The sequence below is a fragment of the Macaca nemestrina genome, chromosome 7, assembly GCF_043159975.1.
Source record: "Macaca nemestrina isolate mMacNem1 chromosome 7, mMacNem.hap1, whole genome shotgun sequence".
Lineage (NCBI taxonomy): Eukaryota > Metazoa > Chordata > Mammalia > Primates > Cercopithecidae > Macaca > Macaca nemestrina.
This window is the reverse complement of record NC_092131.1, coordinates 153,097,030-153,123,966: the sequence shown is the minus strand read 5'-3', so window position 1 is coordinate 153,123,966 and position 26,937 is coordinate 153,097,030. Positions and strand designations below refer to the sequence as shown.

The following is a 26,937-nucleotide window of genomic DNA, read 5'->3' as shown; positions in this document are numbered from 1 at the left end:
TATAAACCAAATGACAGCTGCTATTAGATAAAAACAAATGATTTTGGTAAAGAGTTACTAAAGATGCTTCTAGTAGGAAAGATACACGATTTCTAACTGAATGTCCTATTACCAACAATTCCTCCTCTGGGCTTGGATAGATTTCTGGGCATTGGCTTTCTCAGTCATAAAAATAAGGAGCTAGGTAAAATGGCCTCAAGGGTCCCTAGAGCTCCGAAAATTTATGGCTATGGAGGATGAACTCAATAATTAAACTGAAGCCAAAACCAAAGAGGTCATGAGGTAAAAATCACATGCCTCTACATCAGACAAAGCAAATGAATAGGGCTCTCTGTGAAATTATGTGACTATAACATGAGAAACAGAAAGTCAGAAGTGTGAGGCCACTAAAGTACCTAATTTCTGGGATAAAGAAATTATCTAAGTATATACTTCTCCTGTATGCTCTTTCCATCTTTTCTAGTAATCGTCCCTCATGTCTACCATAAGCAGGTACTTAATAAGGAGAATTGGTGTTTCTTACCTATGAATAACCAAGGCAAGCAAATTTCTACTTTTAAATTATATTATATAGTGGGAAAATCTGTGCCTGTTCTTCTTTAGTGCAAAACAATTTGCAGTGGAATTTTTTGTATTTCTGTGAAAAATAGTTAAATAAGTACAAGTATGACACTACTTCAGAAGAATATATATAAATGGAGAGACTGAGGAACATTTAACTGTCAAAGTATGCCAAATTCAAGAATGCAATCAGACTAGAACATCCCAAAATGCAATTTTCTTCATTCTTTTTTTCCTTTTTTCCTTCAAGCTGTTCATTTCATACATAACATTTTATCCCCCAAGTGTTTCATTTGCTCCACATCTGTGATTTGACATTTAATTAGCTTTCCAAAGCTAGGCAAGAAGTATTTGCTCAAAAACAATGGTATAAGGAAACGGAACAGAATAAACCAAAGTAATCTGGACTCAGATTATACTTTTACCCTGGGATTCTTTCATATGTCATTTCTAAAGGTAAAATTAATTCATCAACATAAATGTTAAAATCTTAAAAATCCTTCACAGCAATAACTGTTAAAGCTATCCACAGATGGGGTATCATATTCCGTGATCCCCCAGTTATCTCAATTTAAGAACTTAGAAATACTTGCACAAATAGTTTTATGTAATAGGTTCATTTCATATAACAGGGTCTTAGAAACCTATTATTAATTGATTAGAGTGACCTTTTGAAGGGACAATAATATAAACAAAAAAGCAAAAGCAGTTGTAGGAGGAAAACTGATAGTACAACATTTAATATATAAGATGTTAAGAGTCTAGATTTCTAGAATAGAAATACTATCTGATATAAAGAGAATATACTTACTGTCAAATCACTCTCACGTGAATACTAACAGCAGACAGAGGCAATGCTTTAAATAAATAAACTCAGCTGTTAAACAAAATCCGAAAGGAGTTAAAGATCTCTAGTGTTTTGTCTGCTCGACTCACTGAGTAACAATGACAATACTAAATTCACAACTACAATCAAGATCCTTAAACTATTCAACCTCAATAATGAGTATAAAACTTACTCTCTAAATCTTTTGCTGTGGATTTTGGTTATTGTTGAAGATGCCATTGGACTGCCTATTCCAGAACTAGCTGGAGAGCCTTGTGACACAGGTGTCATACAGTACGGAGAGTTCTGACTTGCTGGAGAGAGTGAAGTATCACTGGGCATGCTCAGTCCAGTATCTGTGGAGATGTGGAGTGAAGGGAAAAAATTTAGAAACTTCAAATGCTGAAAAGCTCTACGTTGATCAATGTAATTTAGAATGGCCGTTGTCTTTTGGGTCATTTCCAAATTTTCCAGAAGCTAATAAAGTGGGCATTTTTCATATCATAAATAAACATGTTCCATACACTAAAAAAATTAAATTCTCCTATTGTCTGTTGACGTATACTCTTAGCCAGGTGAGGTGGTGCATGCCTGTGGTCCCAGCTACTCAGGAGGGTGAGGTGAGAAAATTGCTTGAATCTGGAAGTTTCAGGTCAGCCTGAGAAACACTGTGAGACTTCCATCTCTTTAAAAAAAAAAAATTCCTTCTCTCCCAAAAGTTAAGCATAGCCCAGAAGTCTCCACAGGGGCGAGGAAGAATATACATTATCTAAAACATGTATTCCTAGAGAATTTACATTAAAAAGCAAAAATCTGCACCTCTTAGGCCAGGCCTGGTGGCTCATGACTGTAATCCCAGCACTCTGGGAGGCCAAGGCAGAAGATTACTTGAGGTCCAGGGTTCAAGACCAGTCTGGCCAACATGGTGAAACCCCGTCTCTACTAAAAATGCAAATAAATTAGCTGGGCATGGTGGCACATGCCTGTAGTCCCAGCTACTCGGGAGGCTAAGGCAGAAGAATAGCTTGAACCTGGGAGGTGGAGGTTGCAGTGAGCCGAGATTGCGCCACTGCACTCCAGCCTAGGCAACAACAGAGATTCTATCACAGGTACACACACACAAAAATCTATACCTCTTTCCAGATCACATTACTCACTTCCTCATTTCTAGTTTTCCATCTATTTCTTAGAAATCTTTTTTTTTTTTTTTTAAACAATCTAAAACTTCCCATTATTGCTGGCAATGACAAATTCTACCTCACCCTCTCCACACCACTCCTGATTCTCCAGGCACCACCCTGGTTTCTCTCTTATTTGGTCTTTGCTTCTGTATTCAAGAAGCCACATTATTAAATGCCATTTCTTGACTCTACTGTCTCCTTTGTTTAGTTACTGCTTCTTTCCCAAACAGCCAAACTCAGGAAATTAGCTCGTATTTGTATATCTAGTCCATTAATTAGCAAAGTTACACATGGTTTTTTTTTTTCTTTCTTTCTTTTTGATACAGGGTCTCACTTTGTCATCCAGGCTGGAGTGCAGTGGCATGATCTCCACTTATTGCAGTCTCGACCTCCTGGGCTCAACCAATCCTCCCACTTTAGTGCCCCAAGTGGCTTGGACTGTAAGTGTAAGTCAACACGCCCAGCTAATTCTTCTATTTTTTTTTGTAGAGACAGGGTTTTGCCTTGTTGCCCAGGCTGGTCTCGAACTCCTGAGCTCAAGAGATCTGCCCATCTTGGCTTCCCAAAGTGTTAGGATTATAGGCGTGAGCCACTGCGCCCAGCCCACATGTATCTTCTTACCTTCCTACTAGGCTGTTAAGTTCTTCAACAGCAGGACCTGTCTACTATACATATATATCTTTATTACATTCCCCAACGTCCTCTTGCTACTCTAGTTACTAAAATACATGGGGTAAGCATTCAGTAAACATTTGCTGAATGAATGGATGGATGATTACACCTAAAAACAGGGAATCATTAAACTGAGAATAAAAGCGAACCCTAAACAAACTTCTCTGGTGAACAATCCTTAGAAATCAACTCATTTTTCTAAAAACAATGAAACATTGTTGCTTAATCTACATGTAAAGCAGATTTAAATGTGTTGCAAAAACTTGGGCAATAAAGATATACTAGCAGAAAAATCTTTCTTCTGTGGTGGTATAAATATTAGAAGAAATCTGTGGTTTTGCTAAGTTACCAATTGGAATCATGTGTTGCTACTTAATGTATGACACTGAATCTTACTGACCAACTAGATTCTGCTTTGCAATTGCATTCATTGTGGCATTGTGGCATATGTATTAATTCCACAAAAGCAAGAAAATCAACAAAAATGACTCGATGAAAAATAGCCCCACAAAGAAAGATAGCCAACAGTGTTCTGGACGTAAAAGAAAACAAAATGAAAATACTTGTGACAATTCCAGAGATCTCATGCATTCGTGAGATCTTAATTTTGAGGGTTCACTACAAATTCAGGATTTAAGCCTCAAAAATGTCATAGGCCTACTATATAACATCTGTCCCCTTCTCTTTAACCATCTCCCTACAAAAGCATCTTTAAAAGAAACCACTCTAAAAAATAAAGAGATTTATGTAAAATATGGAGCACATCTTTCAATCAGGAGCATAACTAGTGATAGCTTACATATCTATTAAAATATTTCAGACCATTCCATGAGAAGAGGAGAAAGGGGGACCTCCTTACCTTCCTGGGAAACAATCTCCTGTGGCAAATCATCAATAAAATCTAAGTGCATTTCTGTTGGTTCCTCAGATCCCAAAAGATTATGGTCCACAGTTAAGCGCCCCTTCTTTTCCTCTCTTTCTTTTAAAATAACCTAAAAGTTATACCAGTCTTTAATTACTGATAACTCTTCAACTATGTACAAATGATGACAATATACATTAAACACAGGTATAGTAGTTCACTTAAACATGAACATGAGAAGTTTGGCTAACTGGCAAAAAGGCAAACGTAATTTCAGACACTGTAAGTTGAAGGAAGTACTGCATACAAAATAAAGAAAAGCAATTATATTATAGAATATACAGCTATCAAACCATACCCATCTGATTCTTTAAATCCTGGGTGACAAACTAGTTTCCAAAAAAAAAAAATTAAATTAAATTTAAATGGGTAAATTAAAAAGTTTAGAACCCAGGTCATACAGTTACACTTGATTGACATTCTACAGTTTTCAATTATCTGGAACCAAATTATCTCATTTTGAACCTCTTAACAATGGTGAGTTAAATAAAATATGATGCCCAATTTATAGATGAGAAGGATGAGAGTAAAATGGTTGCCTAAAATGACATATAGCACTGAAGTTAGTACTAAAATCCAGGGCTTCTGATTCCTGGAGTCTAATGTTTTGGGATACTAAATATTCAACTTTTTTTTAACTTTATAGAAATAATTCATTTTCCAGGGTCCCGTTCTACACAGAAAGACAGTCATGATACTGATGATATCCTGAGCTTCTAATTAACACATTATCGTCAAGATTCATGTGTATGAATACTTCTCACAACAATCTGTTAGCTAAGACACCACAACCTACTTTTACAAAAGAGATTAAAATCCTTATTCATCTTATAAAATAAATATCCCACCAGATTTTGGTTTACCTTTTTAAGTGCTGTGGGTCGTTTTAGTTTTGCTATTTCCTTCTCTTTTCCTTTTTTTGCTTTAGAAGAAGCAATGTCCACAGAATTAAAGGATGTCAAACAGGGCTGACTTTTGGTTAAAGGTTTTCTATTAGTAGAGTCTTTAGTGTGAAAAGAAGCTGCAGTAACCACTAAAAACAAAGAGGAACATTAGTTTCACCATTAGGGCCAATCCCACATACTTTCAAAATTTCCAATGATAACTACAAAAACAAGAACATCCTCCTCCCATGGAAAAAACGACATCATAACAGTAGGAGCACTACACATGGCTAGGCAGTGTCCCTCAGATACAGCTTTTACCTATCCTTTAGAGACTAAGCCAATGCAATTAACCAATTTAGAGGTCCACTAGAGGGATAAATAATTAGTTCTACTCTACTGTACAACCCTCAAACATGGCAATTCCTTGCAACTGGTCTTCAGTCAGAACCATTCTACCTTTGAAACTTCACAATGCTGCACTCGTTCTTATTCCTACTGAATCTGGTATTTGTCCTTATGTAAGATATCTATCACTTCTCTCCTTATTTCAGTTGGTCAGTAAAGAATGATGATTTTACCCACTCAGCTGTACTCAGTCCCATTCAGTAATTATTTTTATTTATTTATTTATTTTTTGAGACGGAGTCTCACTCTGTCGCCCAGGCTGGAGTGCAGTGGCACGATCTCAGCTCACTGAAATCTCTGCCTCCTGGGTTCAAGCAATTCTCCTGCCTCAGCCTCCCGAGTAGCTGCGACTACAGGCACATACCACCACGCCCAGCTAATTTTCGTATTTTTAGTAGAGACAGGGTTTCACCATGTTGGCCAGGATGGTCTCAATCTCTTGACCTTGTGATCCACCTGCACCAGCCTCCCAAAGTGCTGGGATTACAGGCGTGAGCCGCTGTACCTGGCCTCAGTAATTCTTTTATGTCTGGCTGATACCCTCAGTTTACACTGGCTTCTTCCAATCCTTTACTATTCCTAAATCCCCAAACTCAATCCTCTCACTCTAGCAGAGCTTTCCTGCCACTTCCCTGAGAAGATGCTATCCAATACAAACTTACAAACCACCTGAAAGGGGGTGGCAGACATCCTTACTTGTGTCCAACGCTCACTGACTGTCTCTATTCTTAATATTCTATCTCATTTTCTCTAGGATCTAACTCTATTCCTATACCCTTGCATCTTTCAAGTTCCTCCCCGACCCCTGACTTTTTTCTTGATCCCCTAATAAGATGCTAAAATCTTCTATCTAAAACTTAGAAAGGGTTTTTTAAAAAGACAAACCAACTAAACCCTTCCCTTGACTGACTTCCCCTCAAGCTAAGGTGCCATCATTCCCCTTTCCTTCCCTATTAAACTTCTAAACAGTTTTTCTCTCATTATCACTTTTCAAATTATTACAATTTGACCTCTGCCCAACCCATTCTCCTGAAACTTATTGTCAAGGTCACATACAATCTTGCAATTGCCAAATATAATTCTCTGACTCTTCACTCTACTCTAGTTTTCTTCAGCATTTGGTACCAAGGACTACATCCTTTTCCTCAAAATTCTATCCTTGCCGTCTGTAACATTACACTCCTTTATTTTTCTTATTCTTTCTCAAATCTATGTTTCTTGTTCTTCTTCCTCTCATCCTTTAAATGTGAGCATTCCACAAGGCTTTGTCTGTGAACATCTTTTTCCTAATTTTTCTTTCCCCCAACAATCTGATTTCCACAGCTTCAACAATCATCTGTATTTGAAACTCACTGACTTGTAACCTAAACTATACATTCATAACTATATGCTAAATAGGAACCACCAGAATCTCCCGTGCTAGCATTTAAAATACAACAGGCAGCATCTGCTCTTCCCAACAAAATTCTTCTATAATCCCTATCTTGTGTAGTAACATCGCAGCCCTTATCACCACCACAGTCATCCAAGACAGAGAGTTTGGAGTCATCATTGACCTGTTTCCAGATCCATCATATCCCTATAATCCTTCTTCATCATGATCAGTTTCATCCTTTTCTTGAACATGTGTACATATGGGTATAAATATATTAAAAAAGATATATATAAAACAATATAGTTATATAATTTCTAATAATTATATATTAACATTTAGCAACTGCTAAATATGTTTATATATGTATATTAACAGTATGTGTATATACAAACATATATTTAGCAGTATATACTGTATATATGTATATTACATATATAGTGTATTGTATATAGTATATATGCCATATATAACATATACAGTATACTGCACATATAACACATATACATTATATACCATATATGTATATAATATATACGGTACATACACTGTATATATGCATATAATATATACGGTATATATACTGTATATATGTACATATATAAACAAATACATTAACAGTTACTAAATAAATCGAAGTTGTAATAAGCCATCTGATGTATCACAGGTTAACAATCTCGTCTCCATAATAATATTAAACATTTATTGAGTGATTATAACCCGGATACTCTAAGTACTTTACATATATCATCTCATCTAATTCTCAAGACAATCCTGAAGCAGGTACTCTCACATTAATGTGAGGAAACTGAAGCACAGGAAGGTTAAGTAACTTGCCAGTGAAACACATGGAAGAACAGGATTCAAACAAAGGCAACTGGATTCCAGAGCCCCTGCTTTTAGCTACTAGGCCACACCCCTCCAGCACACTGCTAACTCAGTTTTATTCCCTACTTTTCCTCTTCAGTGAGAGATTACTGCCACTCTCCCCAGCTCAACATGCAAGTCTAAAGCTTTATACACATTCGGTACTATTTGTAATAATAGTTACTCAAAGCAAAGGTTGACAGTGGACTGGTAACTAGATAGGTTTAAACATTTTGCACACAGGTTAAAATTATACATTGTAATTTATCTTTCTAATAAGTAATAGTCCCTTCACATAGGATCAGAAGAAACACAAAATTCAATTTTGCCTCTCAGCATCGGTGCTGGTACTGTACATTGGTACCTTTCCTGTTCCTTTGTTCTATTCCTCACCCTCTAAAAAGACAATGAAAAGAAATGAGGGAACATGGAAAAGCTGAGCTCTAAATCTGACAAGGTTTGTTAAAATAGAAATTACTGTTTCAGTAGAAAGCCAGATCATTTTCCCATATACACACACACAATCTGATAAAAACCCTTGTTTGCAAGTGAGTTTTAAACTGGATAACGTAAGAAAGCCAGATTACTTGTGATTTTTTAAATTTCAATTTTGAAAAAGAAAAAAATTTGGGTAAGTCAAAATGCATACCAACTGACATTTATGCAGAGATCTAAAGAACCTGAGGGAAGCAAACTATGCTGATACCTGGGGAAAGAGCGTCCGAGGTAAAGGCAATAGCAAGCCCACAGATACTGAGCTAGGATCAGGCTGGGTGTGTCTGAGGACTGCTAACATGGCTAGAGCAGAGTGTGTTAGGACAAAATGGTGACAAAGGCAAAAAGGTAATAGGGTCAGCTAAAATATGGCTTTAGTTAGGAGCCTGGCTTCATGCCAAGTGAAATGAAACACTATTAGAGGATTCTGAGCAGTGAAGTGATATAATCCTGCTTACATTTTAAAAAGGTCACTTCTTTTAACACAGACTAGAGGTTGGGGGGAGGGAAAAACAGGTAGTAGTAAGGAGGCTACTCAGTATAGTATTATACAATAATGGGGGCTACTGTGGTGGCAGGAAATCTGGTGAGTAGTTAGAGTATGGATATGTTTTGCAGGCAGGACAGACGGGATATGTTAAAGGACTAGGTGTGGAAAGAAAAGGAGCATGGAGAATTTCAAGGTTTGTGGTTTAAGCTTACTTAAATACACACACACAAACACACATACATATATATATACACACACACACACACATATATACATACATATATAAAACTTTTAAAATTTCAATTAACAACATCTAACATATATTACCAGAGACAAACAGCAAATTGCTCAGACTAATGACATCACCTGTATATGACAGAGGTCTGGTGTTAGTAATTTGCCGTGCTTTCATTGCTTGCTGTTGTTTTTCCAGAGCGGCTAACATGTCCCCCAAATCTAGCTGCACAGGTGTTTTATTCTTTTTTCCAGCTGCTTTTGATAAAGCTTCCTAAAAAATAAATATAAAAAATTAATGTTTTTGTTACAGTATCAAAGTGTGGCATTTTAAGATGACTATATTTATCACTCCTTCTATTTATTCCATCAAACCTAGCAAGTAAAGTATCACATTTGTTCATAAAAAGGAATATGTACCTGTAATTTTTTTTGCTCCATACTTATTTCTGAATATTCTTGAGCTGTGGCAAGGGCTGCTGCTAAAGCTTTCTTCTTCTGACTTTTTGCACGTTTCGGAACTGAGGTGGTAATGGGAATTGGAGTCTGAACTATATTGATTGGTGAGTTTTCAGGTAAATCATCCAACTATGATAACCAGAAAAAAACATTTGTTAGTGACCCCATAAAAGTCAATCATAAGGAAAAAGGATCCAGAATGTGGGATGTTCTGCAGTATAACTGGACTAGACTCTTCAAATAATTCAATGTCATTAAAGAAAAAAAAAGAAAGAATTCAATGTCATAAAGAACAGGATTTGACAGTGGGACCATTTCAGACTGGGAAATAATAAAGGGACAAAACAGCTTAATGCAGAGGGTGATGGTTGCCTGGATCCTTGAATGAAATAAAACAAAGTATCTCCAAAGTAAAATTTTGAAACAATTGGGAAAATTTCAGTACAGACTGTATGTTACATGATGATGTCATTTAATTAATGGTACTTTAGTAACAGAACTGTGGATTTCATACGGAATTATCTTTGTGCAGGCTATGCTGGAAAGAAATATTAAAGATAGGTACTAAACACCATCTCCTGCACACTCTGCTGCTCCATGTGCCTTTACACTTATCTTTAATATCTCCCTTCAACATAGCCATTGTTCAAAAGATGTTATATTTTGCTTTTCTTTTTCAAGAGTCACTTACAACTTTAGAAGAAAGTTTTTGTTGAATATTCTCATCCTTAGCATTTCCATTCTCATTTAGTTCTTGAAACCCATCTTCATCCTGAAATATTTCACATTTTAAGTAAAAAGAGTTCAAGGCAAACTCCTAAAAAAAACTTTTTCTAATGCTTAGAAGTACTGAAAAATGAGGAAGTTATTTCTTGTATTCTACTACTGAATTATTCAAAGTCGGTCTTAAAGAGGAAATGTCATTTCTCACATGCTAAAACATAAACAATTTAATTATTCAAGGATGGCGGCATATCCACACATCTCCATTTTTTGGATTTCTGCACCTACTATTTCATTTTTATTAATAGTTCTACCTTCAGATGGGTGGGTAATTGAAAAGAAATTCAAACTGGATTTTATCACATTCAGATAATTTGAAAAAGTGTTTAATAGACAGCTTCATGTAAACTTTATTAATATATTCCTTGTTCTGCATTACTCCACATGATTGTCAATAAGGTTTAAAAAATTTTCCATTGAAATTAAGTTCTTAATATCTTCCTTTATCCTGAAAATTATATCTAGTATCTTTAAATATAAGTATAGAACCAATAGTACAGTTGAATACATGTACTACTATTGCCAGATCTGGATATATTGAAACTATTCTTGATAGAGTAATTGAGATACTCTCAAGTCCTCTGACTCAATTACTAAACTTATCTAACATATTATTGTTTTTTTTTTGTTTGTTTTTGTTTTTGAGACGGAGTTTTGCTATTGTTGCCCAGGCTGGAGAGCAATGGCACAATCTCAGCTCACTGCCACCTCTGCCTCCTGGCTTCAAGTGATTCTCCTGCCTCAGCCTCCCAAGTAGCTGGAATTACAGGCACCTGCCACCATGTCCAGTTAACTTTTTGTATTTTTAGTAGAGATGAGGTTTCACCACATTGGCCAGGTCTCAAACTCCTGACCTCAAGTGATCTGCCCCACCTTCGGCCTCCCAAAGCGCTGGGATTACAGGCATTAGCCATCACACCCGGCATATTATTCATTTCTATCCTCTGACCTCAAGTAAGTTTTCCAGTTTAATCTCCATCTATTAACTCATTTAATAGAATTTATGATCCAACCAAAATGAGCTACTCAAATGAGTTTCCAGAGATATGTGGTGAAAAACATCTTGACACATACAAATTCTACTTGTTCTTTAAATTCATTTCAAATGTTACCTACCCTGCCACAAACCCAAAGTGACCTGTCTCTGCGCTCAACTCTAACCACACTCAACTAAGTATTAGGTGTGTATATGCGTACATTCTCCTACTACACAGCAACGCTCCCGAAGATAGCAGGTTTGTTCACCTTTATGTATCATTCAGAGCACCTTACTGCACACATATAGACCACCAATAAGAATCTGTTCGATGAATAACAGTGCAATTAGGAACTGTCTATCAGAGAAAGTAAAACATCTTTCCTCCTCCTCTAAAACTCTCCTGGCTGACAGCACAACTTAACTAGATTAAACTACTCAAATCTGAAAAGCCTTTCAAATGAATTGAGTAACAACAAAAATTAAGTGAAAAAGCTCCATACTAAATAAAGTCCACATGAAATCAAGTTCTACCTCTACACATTACCTCAATGTGGTGAACACACAGGACAAAAATTTATAAAAATAAACATCAGTAAAATTAATGTTAAATATATATAACCAAGACAAAAATGAGTTAATACTTCTGAGTAATTTATAATTTAATACTAGAATCACATGTTAAGACATAAGTATTCATAATGTTCACAATGTAACACATTAATTTCTTAATGGGAACATTTCCTATAACAGCTTACAAATAGAGTTTGAAAAAAATACCTCAAAATATAAAGATTCAGAATTAGGATCGCTTCTATGGGATTGACTAGAGCTTAAATGCTTATTATCTGGTCTCTTTTGCAAATTCTGTCTTCTTTCTGAGGAAGTACTGTGTCCTCGGCATCTGAATCCAACCTAAGTAAACCCCAGAGGGGGAAAAAAAAATCTAATTATTTTTAAATAAATGTTTCACTCAAGTATATAACATACTGGCAGAAAAGTACGCACAAGTGTACAATTCAATAAATTTTCACGAAGTGCATCACTTATTTTAAAGATCAAGTTTCTGACAAATAAGGTACTTATAAGTAAAATAGAAAAATGAGACGATTAATGCACATTACTTTTTTCCCCTCGACATGAATATTTATTAGCAGCTTTATTCACAAAATTGAAAACAGGAAACAAACCAGATGTTCTACAGTGGGTGAACAGTTAAACTAACTGCGGCAGATCCAGATCATAGTATAGAAGTCTGTATCAACCACAAAAAGGAATAAACTACAGTACTGATAAACTCAACAACCAGAGAACCATGGAAGTGAAAAAGGCCAATCCCAAAGACTGTACAAAGGCATACAAAATTATTGAAACAGCAGAATTAGAAAGGGAGAACAGGTCAGTGAACTCTAGGGCATAAGGAGCAGTTGGTGTGGCTATGAAAGCCAACAGGAGGGTCCTTGTGATGATGAATCTGTTCTGTGTCTTGACTGTATTAAGGCCAATATCTGGGTGTGATATTGCACTTTAGTTTTGCAAGATAATACCACTGGGGGGGAACTGCATATTACTTACTTTTTTTTTTTTTTTTTTTTAGAGACGTGATCTTGCTCTGTTGCCCAGGCTGGAGTGCAGTGGCTTGATCATAGCTCACTACAGCCTGAACACCTAGGCTCAAGTGATTCTCTTGCCTCAGCCTCCCAAGCAACTGGGACTACAAACACATGCCACTATACCTAGCTAATTGTTTTATCTGTAGTTTTGTAGAGACAGGGGTCTCACTATGTTCCCAGGCTGGTCTTGAACTGCTGACTTCAAGCAATCTTCCCACCTTGGCCTCTCAAAGTACTGAGATTAAGGCATGAGTCACATGCCTGGACTTTCATATTACTTTTTAAGTTAGGATCTTACTCTGTCACCCAGGCAGGAGTGCAGTAGTGCCAACAAGGCTCACTGCAGCCTCAACCTCCTGGACACAAGTGATTCTTTCACCTCAGCCTCCCAAATACCTAGGACCACAGGTGTGCACCACCACACCCAGCTAATTTTTTTATTTTCTGTAGAAGCAGGGTCTGCCTATATTGTCCAGGCTGGTCTAGAATTCCTGCGCTCAAGGGATCCTCCTGCCTCGCCTCCCAAAGTGCTGTGATTACATGCATGAGTGACCGTGCCCAGTTACTCTTTAACTACTGTAAGTTTTCTCATACTTGCAGTTTATTTTTTTATAAAATAGATAAAACAATTAGGAAAATTATTTAATAAAAATCTTGTTTCCAAGATTTAAGAGAATAAGCTTTTCATTCAATCACATAAATTAGTATTATTATTGTATGTTATGAACTAAAATGTTTCTATGTCCCAAAATTGATGTATTAAAATCCTAACACTCCCTCTGCCCATGAGATGGTATTTGAAAGTGCGGCCTTTGGGAGGTGACTAGGTTATGAGGGCAGAGCCATCATAAATGGGATTAGTGACCTCATATAAGGAACCCCAGAGACCTCCTTCACCCCTTCCACCACGTAAGGACAAAGCTAGAAGACAGTCACCTAGGAACCAGGAAGCAGGCCCTCACTAGACATCAAATTTGCCAGTGCCTTGGACTTCCCACCCTCCAGAACTGAGAGAAATAAACTTCTGTTGTTTATAAGCCACTGAGTCTACAGCATTATTTTATAGCAGCCAAAACAGACCAAAAAATCCCATTAACAAATCTGCAAAATGTTCAATTTTCATGTGGGCAAGAAAATAAAATTACACATTCTAAGACTCTTAAGACATTTCAAGTTCCCTCTCTTAAGTACCAAATGCAGCTAACAGAAAATGCCTCTCTTAACCAAGACACTTAAAAGATATGAAAAATATGATCTTCAGTAACAGCTACTCCAAAATTCTAACAACTGCAAACTGGAAGCAGACCTGGAGAGAAGGTGCTGGTACGCAGGCCTTGGATTCTGAAATCAAACAGATGCACACAAAGACCTGGAACCACCTGAATTCTTACGCTTGCTGTTGTAAACCGGAATTAGTATATATGCATTAATGGTGTTACAAATAGTAAAACTATTTCCTTTAAAAACAAATGCAATCTGATTCTTACACTTCGAGACATAAAGCACCAGGATTAAATTAAAACCCCCAAACTAATGGTCCCAACAAAGTTCACGTGAGCCAAATGTGCAAGTATTCCAATAAACTCATTAATGAATCAATAACCTCATGACATCTAAATACTTTTTGTCAGCTCTTCTAAAAAAGAGTTTTGTTGACAGAAAGAGGGTATACTGAACAAAACAAAGCAGAAGCTACAGCTCTGAATATATAAAGATTCTTAAATGAGTAGCACAAAATTAAAAATTTTAAAGTTTTCATACCCCATTTGCAATAATAAAAAGGAAAAAAATATTAGAAATTACCACTATGTACAAACTTATTTAAGGAAAACTTTGCAACACTTCCATTTGTTGACTGACTGATTGATTGACTGCTTAACTGAGACGGGGTCTCTCTGCTGCCCAGGCTGCAGTGCTGTGGCGCCATTATAGCTCACTGTAACCTGAAACTCCTGTGCTCAAGCGTTCCTCCCACCTCACTCTCCCAAGTAGATAGGACTATGGGTGCATGCCACCATGCCTGCCTTACACCACTTTTCTAAAGAACACCAAAAAATGATTCAAGCCAGGTGCGGTGGCTCACGCCTGTAATCCCAGCACTTTGGGAGGCCGAGGCAGGTGGATCACTTGAGGTCAGAAGTTCAAGGCCAGTCTGGCCAACATGGTGAAATCTGGTCTCTACTGAAATACAAAAATTAGCCACGCGTGGTAGCAGGCACCTGTAATCTCAGCTACTCAGGAGGCTGAGGCAGGAGAATCACTTGAACCCAGGAGGTGGAGATTGCAGTGAGCTGAGATTGTGCCACTGTACTCCAGCCTAGGCAACAAAGACTTCGTTTCAAAAAAAAAAAAAAAAGATTCAAAAATAGAAAGACATACTGTTTTTGCATAGAAAGATGACATATCATAAAAGGTAGCTGATTCTAAGTTTATAGACACCAATGGAACAGAATAGAAAGTCCAGAAATGGATTCCAATATATTTGGGAACTTATTAAGTGATAAAGGTAATTAAAGTCAGTGAAGAAGAGACAAACTTTTCAACAAATGGTGCTGGAAGATTTTAAAGTCACTTCGAAAATACAAAGTAGGATAATATCTCACATCATATACCAAGAAAAACTCCAAATGGAATAAATATTTAAATGTAAAGAAACAAGGCCATGAATACACTAGAGGAAGAAACAAGCAAATTCCTTTACAGCCTTGGAGTAGGGGCAAAGCTTTTCCAACTATGATTTAAAACACTTTAGAAGCCATCCAAAAAAAAGGACCAATAGAGTCAATTTATAAATACAAACTTCTTAACGTTTTTTTTTTTCTGAGACAGAGTTTCACTCTTGTTGTCCAGGCTGGAGTGTAATGGCACAATCTCGGCTCACCGCAACCTCTGCCTCCCAGGTTCAAGCAATGTTCCTGCCTCAGCCTCCCTGGTAGCTGGGATTACAGGCATGCGCCACCACGCCCAGCTAATTTTGTATTTTTAGTAGAGACGGGGTTTCTCCATGTTGGTCAGGCTGGTCTCGAACTCCCAAACTCAGGTGATCCACCCACCTCGGCCTCCCAAAGTGCTGGGATTACAGGCGTGAGCCACCGCGCCCGGCCTTAATGTTATTTTAAAAATAAACTCTGCATGGCAATAATCATGATAATAATGAGCAAAGTAAAAAATAAAAAGGAAAACCTAGCAAAATATTTGCAACTTGCGTTACATATTAAAGGCTCCAAGTAACTTCAGGAACTTGATAAAAACTTGATCAAACTGATTTTAAAATGTACCTCAAAAAAGAAAGAAATAGATCAAGATTCAAAAAATGAGCAAAGTATAGGATCAGGTAAGTTCACAGGAAAAGAAGTAAATACAAATGCTCCTTAAACACATGGAAGAATGATCAACTACATTAAGACATAATTTTTATCTAACTGACATACACCCCAAATCCTGAAAACACACTGTATCTGAAGCCGTATGATACTAGGCACTTTCCACATTGTTGTTGAGGATGCAGACTGATACAATCTGGTGATATTTACCAAAACAACACATGAATTTACCTTTTGACTCAGCAGTCCCTTATCTAGAAATTGATTCTATACATACACATTTCTAAATGACACAGCAGCATGTTTACAGCAGCAACAGTTTGCAAACAACTCAAGTATCCATTGATAAGGCTACAGAAATCAACAAGGGTATATCCACACAATATTACGAGTTGTCTAAAAGGAAAAAGTGTGGAAGCCCTTTACGTGGCAATATGGAAATTATGAAAATGTCTCCAAGATACACTGTAAGTGAGCAAAGCAGAGAACACAGTAGATATGCTCTTTTTTGTAAAGAAAGAACAAAAATAAGATATATACATCTATTTACTTATAATGAAGTGAAAAAACTCTGGAAGACTACAAGAATTTACTCAAAGTGGGAGAGGTATAGGGGGAGAGGAGAAGTCAAGGAGAAGCAGGGGTGAAATGAGACTTTTACATTGTATATAATCTTTTTTTTAAAATCTCATTTACTTTTCAACCTATTCTATAAAATAAAGCCGTTTTAAAAGATTTCAAGTTTTTGGATTCTTTCTATCATTTAAAATTAGACGTATACCAGACTAAAGAAATGATCTATGTTACCCAATGTTAAAACACTGGTAAGGATGTTTAAAACTCCTGTAATTAAACAGCATGGTACAGGTGCAAAAATCTCATAAACTGAACAAAACAAATAGCCCCAAAACAGCATACAAGAAATCAGTAGGCCGGTCGCGGTGGCTCACCCCTGTAATCCCAACACTTTGGGAGGCCGAGGTGGGTAGATCACAAAGTCAGGAGTTTGAGACCAGTCTGGGAAACATGGTGAAACCCCGTTTCTACTAAAAACACAAAAATTACCCAGACGTGGTGGTGGGCACCTGTAATCCCAGCTACTAAGGAGGCTGAGGCAGAAGAATCACTTGAACCCGGGAGGCGGAGGTTGCAGTGAGCTAAGATCGTGCCACTGCATTCCAGCCTGGGCAACAAGAGCGAGACTGTGTCACAAAAAAAAAAAAAGAAAGAATAAAAGAAAAAAAGAAATCAGCAAATCACTAAAATGGAAACAAAAACCAGGGAAAGAATGTTAGGACAACTGGTTAACTACTTTGAAAATCCACTCCATTTTGTTTTACCATGGAACAAAATAAATCTCAGATAAAAATGCCCTGAAATATTATATTACAAAAAGTAACAGAACATACAGGTCAGTATTTATTTGATTTCTAAAAGATGTCTAGAGTCTAAAAACAATCAGAAATTGCAAACAGGGAAAACATTTTGACTTAAAAAGATTCTGCATCTCAAAAATCAAACAAATACACTTAAGTAAAGTACAAGGATAACAGCATCAGAAGTAGAAAGCAAATACATTGTCAAACATCTGGCTCCAGTTCTTTGGTGCCATATATATTTGCAAAGTTTTCTTTTTTGTTCTTTTAACATTCCTCATCAGTTTTGAGAAAGAGATAAAATGTTTTTCATCTGAGTATTATTTCCTCTCTAGTGAGCTACTGATAGCAAAACCAATAGTACTGAAACTGTAAACACGGGTAGGACTAGCGATTACAGTCTCAGCAGAAAATTTCAGACCATATGTAAATATTACGTAGAATTTGTTTATCTAATCTATATAAATGATTCCTCTTTTGGTTCTTTTGTTTTTAATCAAATAAAGTTAGACTGCCTCACCAGCTTGCCACAAATGATTTATTTTTGCAATAACCACAGGGAAGAGTGAGTTTTGTTTTTTGACAGCCTAATTAATGTTAAGGTACATATGAAGTACAGGTTGAGTTATTCCTTATCTGAAATGCTCGGGACCAGAAGTGTTTTGAATTTCAGATTTTTTCAGATTTTAGAGTATCTGCATATACATACTGAGGTATCTTGGGGATGGGATCCAAGACTCAACACTGAAATTCACTTGTGTTTCATATACACCTCATACACATAGCCTGAAGGTAATTTCATACAGTATTTTAAATAACTGTGTGCATTACACGAAGTTGTGTTAAGTACTTATGTACAGAATTTTCTAGTTGCAGTGTCATGGCACTAAAAAAGTTTCATATTTTTCAATTAAAAAATGGGCAAATGATCTGAAGAGTCATTTCTCAAAGGAAAGCATACATGAAAAAATGCTCAGCATCACTAATCATCAGGGAAATGTGTATCAAAACCATAAGGAGGTATTTTCTTGTCTCAGAATGCCTATTCTATTCTCAAAAAAAATGCTGGTATGCTGGTGAGGATGCAGAGAAAAGGAAATTCGTATACACACTGATCTTGGGAATGTAAATTAGTATGACCACTACAGAAAATAGTATAAAGTTTCCTCAAAAACTAAAAAAAGAACTACCACATGATCCAGCAATCCCACTACTAGAGCCAAAGAAAAAGCCATCAGTATGTTAAAGAGATATCTGCCTCTCTTGTTTATTGCAGCATTATTCACATTAGCCAAGATATGAAATCAACTTAAGTGTCCATCATATGAATGGATGAAGAAAATGTGGTGTATATATATAGAATGGAATACTGTTCAGCCATAAAAAGAACAAAATCCTGTCATTCACAGCAACATGGATGAGCCTAGAGGACAATATGTTTAGTGAAATAAGCAAGGCACAGAAAGATAAAGAACACACATTGTCACTCACACATGGAAGTTAAAAAAGTTGATCTTACAGAAGTAGAGCGTAGAATAGTGGTTACCAGAGGCTAGGAAGGATTGAGGGAGAGGGATAGGGAGAGGTTGGTCAATGAATGCAAAATTACAGCTACAAAGAGGGAATAAATTCTAGTGTTCTATAGCACTGGTAGGGTGACTACAGTTAACAATAATTTATTGTATATTTTCAAATAGGGGACAGGATTCTGAATGTTCCCAAAACAAAGAAATGATCTATGTTTGAGATGATGGATATGTTAATCACCCTGATTTGATCATTATACATTGTATACATACATCAATATATCCCATTATACTTTACAACTATGTACAGTTATTACGTGTCAACTAAAAAGAAAAAAGTTTCAGATTTTAGATTTGGATTAGGGATCCCAATCCCAAATCCAAATGCTCTAAAATCTGAAACTTTTTTTTTTTTTTTTCTTTTTTTTTTTTTTTTTTTTTGAGACGGAGTCTCGCTCTGTCGCCCAGGCTGGAGTGCAGTGGCCGGATCTTGGCTCACTGCAAGCTCCACCTCCCAGGTTTACGCCGTTCTCCCGCCTCGGCCTCCCGAGTAGCTGGGACTACAGGCGCCCGCCACCTCGCCCGGCTAGTTTTTTGTACTTCTTTTTAGTAGAGACGGGGTTTCACCGTGTTAGCCAGGATGGTCTCGATCTCCTGACCTCGTGATCCGCCCGTCTCGGCCTCCCAAAGTGCTGGGATTACAGGCGTGAGCCACCGCGCCCGGCCTGAAACTTTTTCTTGAATGCTCAACCTATATTCCATTCCAGGGAGGCAAAGGAACAGGCAAATAGTTGGCATATTTAACCCATTAGTAACTTGCTCCTATTTAAGTTTATTCACAGATGAATATATCCATATAGTCATATGATAGTTTTAATTCCTTAATAGAGTTAAGGAATCCAAGAAGGCCATCTAAAAAAATGAAAAGGAAAAATAATGACCATTAAACAACTCCCTGATTTTACAGCCAACCAAAGCAGGAAGTTACAGTTATTTGTAGTTCATGGCAGCGCACAGCCCCCTCTCCTGTACTGCAGTTACACCTTGTTCCTCTGGGCCTCAGGAATCTGCCCTGACTACCTCATGGCAAGCCATCACTATGGCACTGCCATTAGCACAAAAGGGTACTTACAGTCAGGTAGACACGTGGACAAGGCTACCATCCCTAAGATCAAAGAATCAATATTTAAAGCACAAAATGCTTTTGAATTTTTATGTGGGAAAAAGACATGGCAAATGAAACAGGATTAAAGGGCATCCTTTTTTAACATTATAAAATATTTAAATATATAGAAATGTAGAAAAATGGTACCACATATACCCACTCAACACTTTGCCATTTTGTTTCATTATTTAAGTTTATTAGCTAAGCCATTTTAAAGTTACACGATAGTTCACTTTCAAATCACTCAATGTGCATATCCACTACACCACTGTAACTAACAAATCTAAAATGACTCATCTCATACCTAATTTTCTCCACCGTAATTCGAATTACCTGTGAATTATTTCTTTGTTCAGTTTGCCTTCCACCTCTAGAAAATGTCTGATTTTTTTCCATCCAAGGTTTTTTCTGAGTTGCCTGGCAAGTTACATTGGACCAATTTACACCACCTATAACAAATACAATTTTAAATTATAATTTACTTATAAAAGACAGGAAAACCTAAATTGACCTGACTTCATATACTGAAATTCAGTCACTAGAAATGCAATACTGAAAATTTTTCTATACACCTTTTTTTTTTTTTTGAGACGGAGTTTCGCTCTTCTTTACCAGGCTGGAGTGCAGTGGCAAGATCTTAGCTCACTGCAACCTCCGCCTCCTGGGTTCAAGCAATTCTCCAGCCTTAGCCTCCCAAGTAGCTGGGATTACAGCCGCTCACCACCAAGTCCAGCTAATTTTTTTGTATTTTTAGTAGAGACGGGGTTTCATCATGTTGGCCAGACTGGTCTCAAACTCCTGACCTTAGGTGATCCACCTGCCTTGGCCTCCCAAAGTGCTGTGATTACAGGCGTGAGCCACCTTACCCAGCCCTATAAACTTGTAAGTAGTACTACAGTTCTTAGTAATACAAGTGTCCTCTTACAGAATATCTCCAGCTGGCATTTTCTCAAGCTGATCAGCAAAACTGTACTTCCAAATTACCTTGAATCTCTGCAAGATTTCTAAGTTTTGTTTGCAATATCAGCACGCCTCATGATTAAAAGGAAAACTTGATAATGGACAAAGTAGAAAGTATAGCAAAAACACAATGCAGAAAATAAGTACCTGCACACATAGATGATTCCACATGCTAAAAAAAGAAACAAAAAGACAATTATACTCTACTTGAGAACCAACATTATGTACTTTGCTAAATGTTTTATAATTTAGTGTGAAGCATGCATATCACAGTATTATCATACTTATTCATAAATGAACATTTTTATTAATAAAATACAAAATACACTTGTAACTATCCTATTGCTGTAGTAATTGTTAATGAAAACAGATACTTAAGCTTTAGCAGAGGATGCAAAATAATAATACTGATATCAATGACCAATAAAGAAATCAAGACAATGCCACATACATTCATGGTCCCAGAATCAGGATTTCTCACAGCCCCTGCTGCAGGCTGGTTGTTGCTGTGTTTGGGACTGCAGTAACCACTGTCACTGTCAATGTCAGCTTCACTAGCCCCCTGCTCACTAGAAGATTCAGCAGTGGGGTGGGATGCTCTTCTTCTCCTGCCCTTGGACTTCCAGAGCATTGTGGCAGTGGTCTCTGAGAGAGACTTGTTAGCGATATCTGATGGGAAATCTACAAAGGCAAGGAAAGTGTGACAATTCTTTGTGATGAGCAAATTGATAAATTCTCATTAAATCATCATTAAGATTGTAAGAAAATAGATACCAAACTTCATAAATGAAGAAATAGGTGACAACTTTTTGAAAAGTTCATTAAAAGGTAAGATGTTCCTGGTAAGTTGGTTAATGTTTTTTGTTTTTCTTGAGGCAGGGTCTCAGTCTGTTTCCCAGGCTGAAGGGCAGTGGCACAATTTTGGCTCACTGCAACCTCACTGCAACCTCTGCCTCCCAGGCTCAAGCAATCCTTCGATCTCAGCCTCCCAAGTAGCTGGGACTACAGGCATGCACCACCACCACACCGGGGTTATTTTTTGTAGAGACAGGGTTTTGCAGGGTTTCGCCATGTTGCCCAGGCTGGTCTCAAACTCCTGAGCTCAAGCGATCCACCCGACGTGACCTCCCAAAATGCTGGGATTACAGGCATGAGCTACCTCACCCAGCCTGTATGTTTTTATTATGAAGACAGACTAAAATATGTCACTAAAATACTAAAATCACCATCAACCATTTAGGAAAGAGAACGTCATCAATCTTTTGAAGGTTGCTGTGTGTTCTCCTCCACTACTATACCATTTTCTTAGCCCAGAGCTTACCATCTATTCTGAATTCTGTGCATATCATTCCTTCACTTTTCTTTATAGGTTTACCATGGATTTCTGTATTTCTAAAACCTAAATCATATAATTTTCCAGTTTTCAACTTTATTTTAAAACACCACTTTGCCCATGTGACTTCTCACCCCTGCCACACCTCAACACTGGCTTTGAGATTGTGGTGCATGTGTTATAATTCATTAATGCCACTGGAATCTAGAATGCCTTTACATGAATATACCTCAGTGTACTTATCCTTTGTACTACTGATGAGACACCTGAGTTGTTTCGGAGTTTTGCTACTAAGAACACTATTACTGTTGACACTGATACACAGACACATGAATGTGCATACATGCATATGTAAGTTTCTCTACGGTAAATACTGCCAGAACTTAGGGGATGAACATATCCAACTTTACTTGATGCCCAATCATTTTCAAAGGTACTTAATAGACAGTTAAACTCCAACAATAGTATATTCACCCAATGATCCATATATTCATTAAATACTTTACATTATCATCCAGACTGTACCTAATCTGTTGGGTATAAAATGGTGGCTCATTGTGGATTTTAATTAGTATTTCCTGCTTAATAATGAGGCTGATCTTTTTTTTTTTTCTTTTTTGCTTTTAGCCACAAGTGTTTTCCCTTCTGTGAAATTTTTATTAATATTACTTTTGAATTATCTGACTTCTGCCATTTTTCTGAGTTGTATTTCTTATTTCACAAATTATAATTGCAGCAAGACATTCCAAAAAACAAAAAACCAGACTTTCTTTGAACAAATTACAAGTTTTCCTTTTTCCACATTTCTGCCCATTCATAATTTTTATACAACACTTATTTAATTTTGAGTTGTACTCTGCTTAATATGACGTCATGTTATGACAAGTCTTCATAATTATAAGATGACTCCTTATTATTCCACTGAGCGGGTGTCCTGTACTTAGAGTAGTGTCCAAGCAGGACTTGTTACCTGCTACTAGTGGACACTATGAAAGCTTCAGTACTTTTGCTGCACTGCGGCAAAATGCACCTTTAATCAAATAGCCCCCACTCTTTCTAGGGGGAGGCTCCATTTGGACACATTCATAGGAATGAGATGGCTGGGTCCAAAGAAAAATTCCTATATTCCTGCAAAATTGTTTAGCCTACCAGCACAGTGTTCCATGGGCCCCAAGGACAGGGTGGGATCATTCTCTTATCGATTCATGTTAATTCTTTATACATCTCATGCTAATCCTTTGTCAGTTATATACATGCTAAAAGTCTTTTCCAAGTTGGGGCCTATTCTTTCACTTACTTTTAATAAACAGAAATTCTTAATTTTAGAAACAGTTCCCTCCCTGCAGTCATAAAGTTATCTGCCTATATTTTCTTCTATCATTGGGCTTCCCTACGTCCTTAATCAATCTGAAATAGATTTGCATGGGGCACAAATCGGCAATGCTCTTTCTGTCATCTTCCATATACACGTGTTTTCATACACATGTGGGGTCTGTTTCTAGGCTCTCTGTTCTGTTTGACTTTTGTATACTGCATCGACAAAATAAATCTATAGGAATTAAGACGGCTTTATAAGTTTCCATATCTAGAGGAAAAGTTCTTTTCCAGGGATGTCTTGGGTCTTCTGAGACCACTGTTCCTTTATTTTAGAATTAGTTTATCAAGGTTCCCCAAAATTACTTTGAACATGATATTTAGGTTTTTCTTAATGTCCCATAATAAAGACCTATCGCTTTCTTTTTTATTTTTCTTTCAAGACAGAGTGTTGCTTGGTTGCCAGGCTGGAATGCAGTGATGCAATCTCAGCTCACTGCAACCTCCGCCTCCCAGGTTCAAGTGATTCTCCTACCTCAGTCTCCCAAGTAGCTGGACTACAGGCACCTGCCACCAAACAGAGCTGATTTTTGTATTTTTTACTAGAGATGGGGTTTCACCATATTGGCCAGGGTGGTCTTGAACTCCTGGCTTCAAGTGATCTGTCTGCCTCGGCCTTCCAAAATGCTGGGATTACAGGTGTGAGCCACCACACCCAGCCTAGTCTTACTATTTTCTGCCTACACATCCCATACGTCTTCTCTAAGATTTCCAGAAACTCTCTTTTTCAGTGTTATTGTTAATGACATCTTTTTTTTAAATTTTGTGGGTGGCAAACTGAAATGCAATTAACTTTTGTATATTATATTAGATCCAGCCATCTTATTATAAACTCTTTTTAAATAATGAGCTTGTGTTCAAATGTAAAAATTTGTTACAAATGGAAAGACATTCCTAATAAACTATAATATTTAATTTGATCTCTGCTTGATACCAATTAATCCTCAGAAATTAAAAACTTAACTGAAGAATAAAAATACTGATAGAATTACAATCCTTGAACTTGAAAACTAAAAATAAAAATACTAATAGGATGTACAATATGCAATATTCTATCCAAATTCACCTTTATCTTTTCATTTTCTAATTCCTATGCCTCAGAGTGTCTTTGTGGCTAAAATAACAAGCAACATAAAGAAGGATATTTTAAAGCCTTCCCAGGGTTAAAAGCACATAGCAACGGGTCACTATGACTAAAGACAACCAAACCAGAAAACTTTGTAATATATTACATTGTGATTCTTTTCCATAGCCACTCCAAGTATTTGTCAGTCTGTTAATCTCAAAGATGCATGCCTTTATGCTTTAACCACACAATAACTGTACTATCAGCAAGACTTTTTAAACTGATTTTCAGATCCTTTCTCTGCTCCTAATAGATCTAAGCAACCGTAAAAAGATAAATAGATCTCCAGAAGAAAAGGTATAACCTAAGTGAAAAAAGCATAAGCCATCTTATTCATTTCAACTCAGACCTCATTTGAATGGAGGCTGTACAGAGATAGAAAAGCTAATTATGACTTTGAATGGATCTCGGTCTTGGATCATGAACAAAGACTGTTTACTAGTGTCACTGACTATGGATGAGAGGAGATAAACATCTACTCTACAGATAATAAACTGAGATCAAGGATACAAAGCGAAATTTCATAATATAAACTGTAAAAAATAGCACATTGTAAGAATATTAATTATTGTCTATTACCAGGTGAAAGCTTTTTTATTTAATGCCTGTACAGTCCTCTAAAAATGTTTGACAAAATGATATTTGACTAGTTCAAAATTTGTACTTAACAGGATATAAATGACATACATAGGTTTGGTTCAGATCTACGCCAAAATATGCCACAGAAAATTTGCTAAGTTCTTTCTATGAAGATGTATAGGATATTAGGATGTTTTATAAAGGGTTTTAATCTAGTTATAAAAACATGTACAATTTTAATTTCAACCAAAATGAGTTCCTCAAATTTCTACAGTATCTGCAAAATTCCATCTCTGGTTTCTGAACTACATTATTACAAAAGGAAAAGGACACCTTAAACCCGCCCAAAATTGTACACAAGGCCAGCAAGCAAATTGAAAGAACATTAAGGACACAGATTGCTTTATCCTTCCTAGAGAATTTCACAAAGTGGCAGGACAAAAGAAAGGATGAAAGTCTACAATTCTGACAAGTGGTACAGACCACAATTATAAAGTGACAAATGAAAAAAGATCAAAATCAGTGATGCACATGTAAGAACCCTTGCCTTACCAGTTTGCTGTGAAGCATCTACCAGAAGCACAATTTTTGATCGACTATCGGGACCTGCTGCACTTGTTTCTTTCTGAGTAGCTACATTTTTCACCAGCGGCCTTTTGCTTTTTATATGCTGTTGTAAAAGTTGTTGCTAATTTAAAAAAAACAAAAAACACACAACTATTCAATGTACTAAACATTATAAAATACACATCTATTACAAAATACAGCTAAGTATATGTTCAAAATTCTTGGCTTTCATGGGGCAATAGTATTAGGGTTTCATGAAATACCTGCAGCAAAGCATAATAGGCTAAACAATGTATTATACACACATTTATACACTTTTTCAAATAACAACATAAGTATGATTAATAAATGAATCCATTTTTAACTGCTACTTGTATTTTTTATGTTCTCAGTCAAAAAGTAATTAATAGCAAGGGTATAATAATGTCATATAAGGGGTATAATAATGTCATATAAGTATGATTAATAAATGAATTCATTTTTAACTGCTACTTGTATTTTTTATTTTCTCAGTCAAAAAGTAATTAACAGTAGGGGTATAATAATGTCATATAAGGGGTTGTAAATTTCTTTAAAAAGGTAACTTATTGCAAAATAAATTTTAGTTTCAGAAAAGCAATGACATGAAAAATGATTTCTGCTTCAGAATTTAAAAAGAAAATATAAAAAAGTTGATCCTGTCAGGGCGCAGTGGTTCACACCCATTATCCCAAACTCCTGGGCTCCTAGGCTGGAAGATCACTTGAGGTCAGAAGTTTGGGACCAGCCTGGGCAACATACAGACCCCCGATCGCTACCAAAAAAAAAAAAAAAAAAAAAAGACATCAGTAGTCTCAGCTACCCAGGAAGCTGAGCCAGAAGGATC

At 36.6% G+C, this 26,937-nt stretch overlaps 1 protein-coding gene across 2 annotated transcripts in view; it reads right to left on the bottom strand.

The window, feature by feature from the left end:
• The window catches only part of LOC105490648 (SECIS binding protein 2 like), a 98,255-nt gene that overhangs the window by 18,913 nt on the left and 52,405 nt on the right, over nt 1–26,937 (bottom strand). For both annotated transcript variants that reach the window (XM_011756498.3, XM_011756492.2), the window contains exons 4-14: nt 26,058–26,193; nt 21,545–21,774; nt 21,241–21,265; nt 20,467–20,582; nt 11,911–12,045; nt 10,063–10,143; nt 9,333–9,500; nt 9,045–9,186; nt 5,026–5,195; nt 4,100–4,232; nt 1,581–1,743 (exon numbers count right to left, since the gene is read on the bottom strand). In XM_011756498.3, coding sequence (XP_011754800.1) covers nt 1,581–1,743; nt 4,100–4,232; nt 5,026–5,195; nt 9,045–9,186; nt 9,333–9,500; nt 10,063–10,143; nt 11,911–12,045; nt 20,467–20,582; nt 21,241–21,265; nt 21,545–21,774; nt 26,058–26,193 — 1,499 coding nt within the window. The remainder of the gene's footprint in view (nt 1–1,580; nt 1,744–4,099; nt 4,233–5,025; nt 5,196–9,044; nt 9,187–9,332; nt 9,501–10,062; nt 10,144–11,910; nt 12,046–20,466; nt 20,583–21,240; nt 21,266–21,544; nt 21,775–26,057; nt 26,194–26,937) is intronic.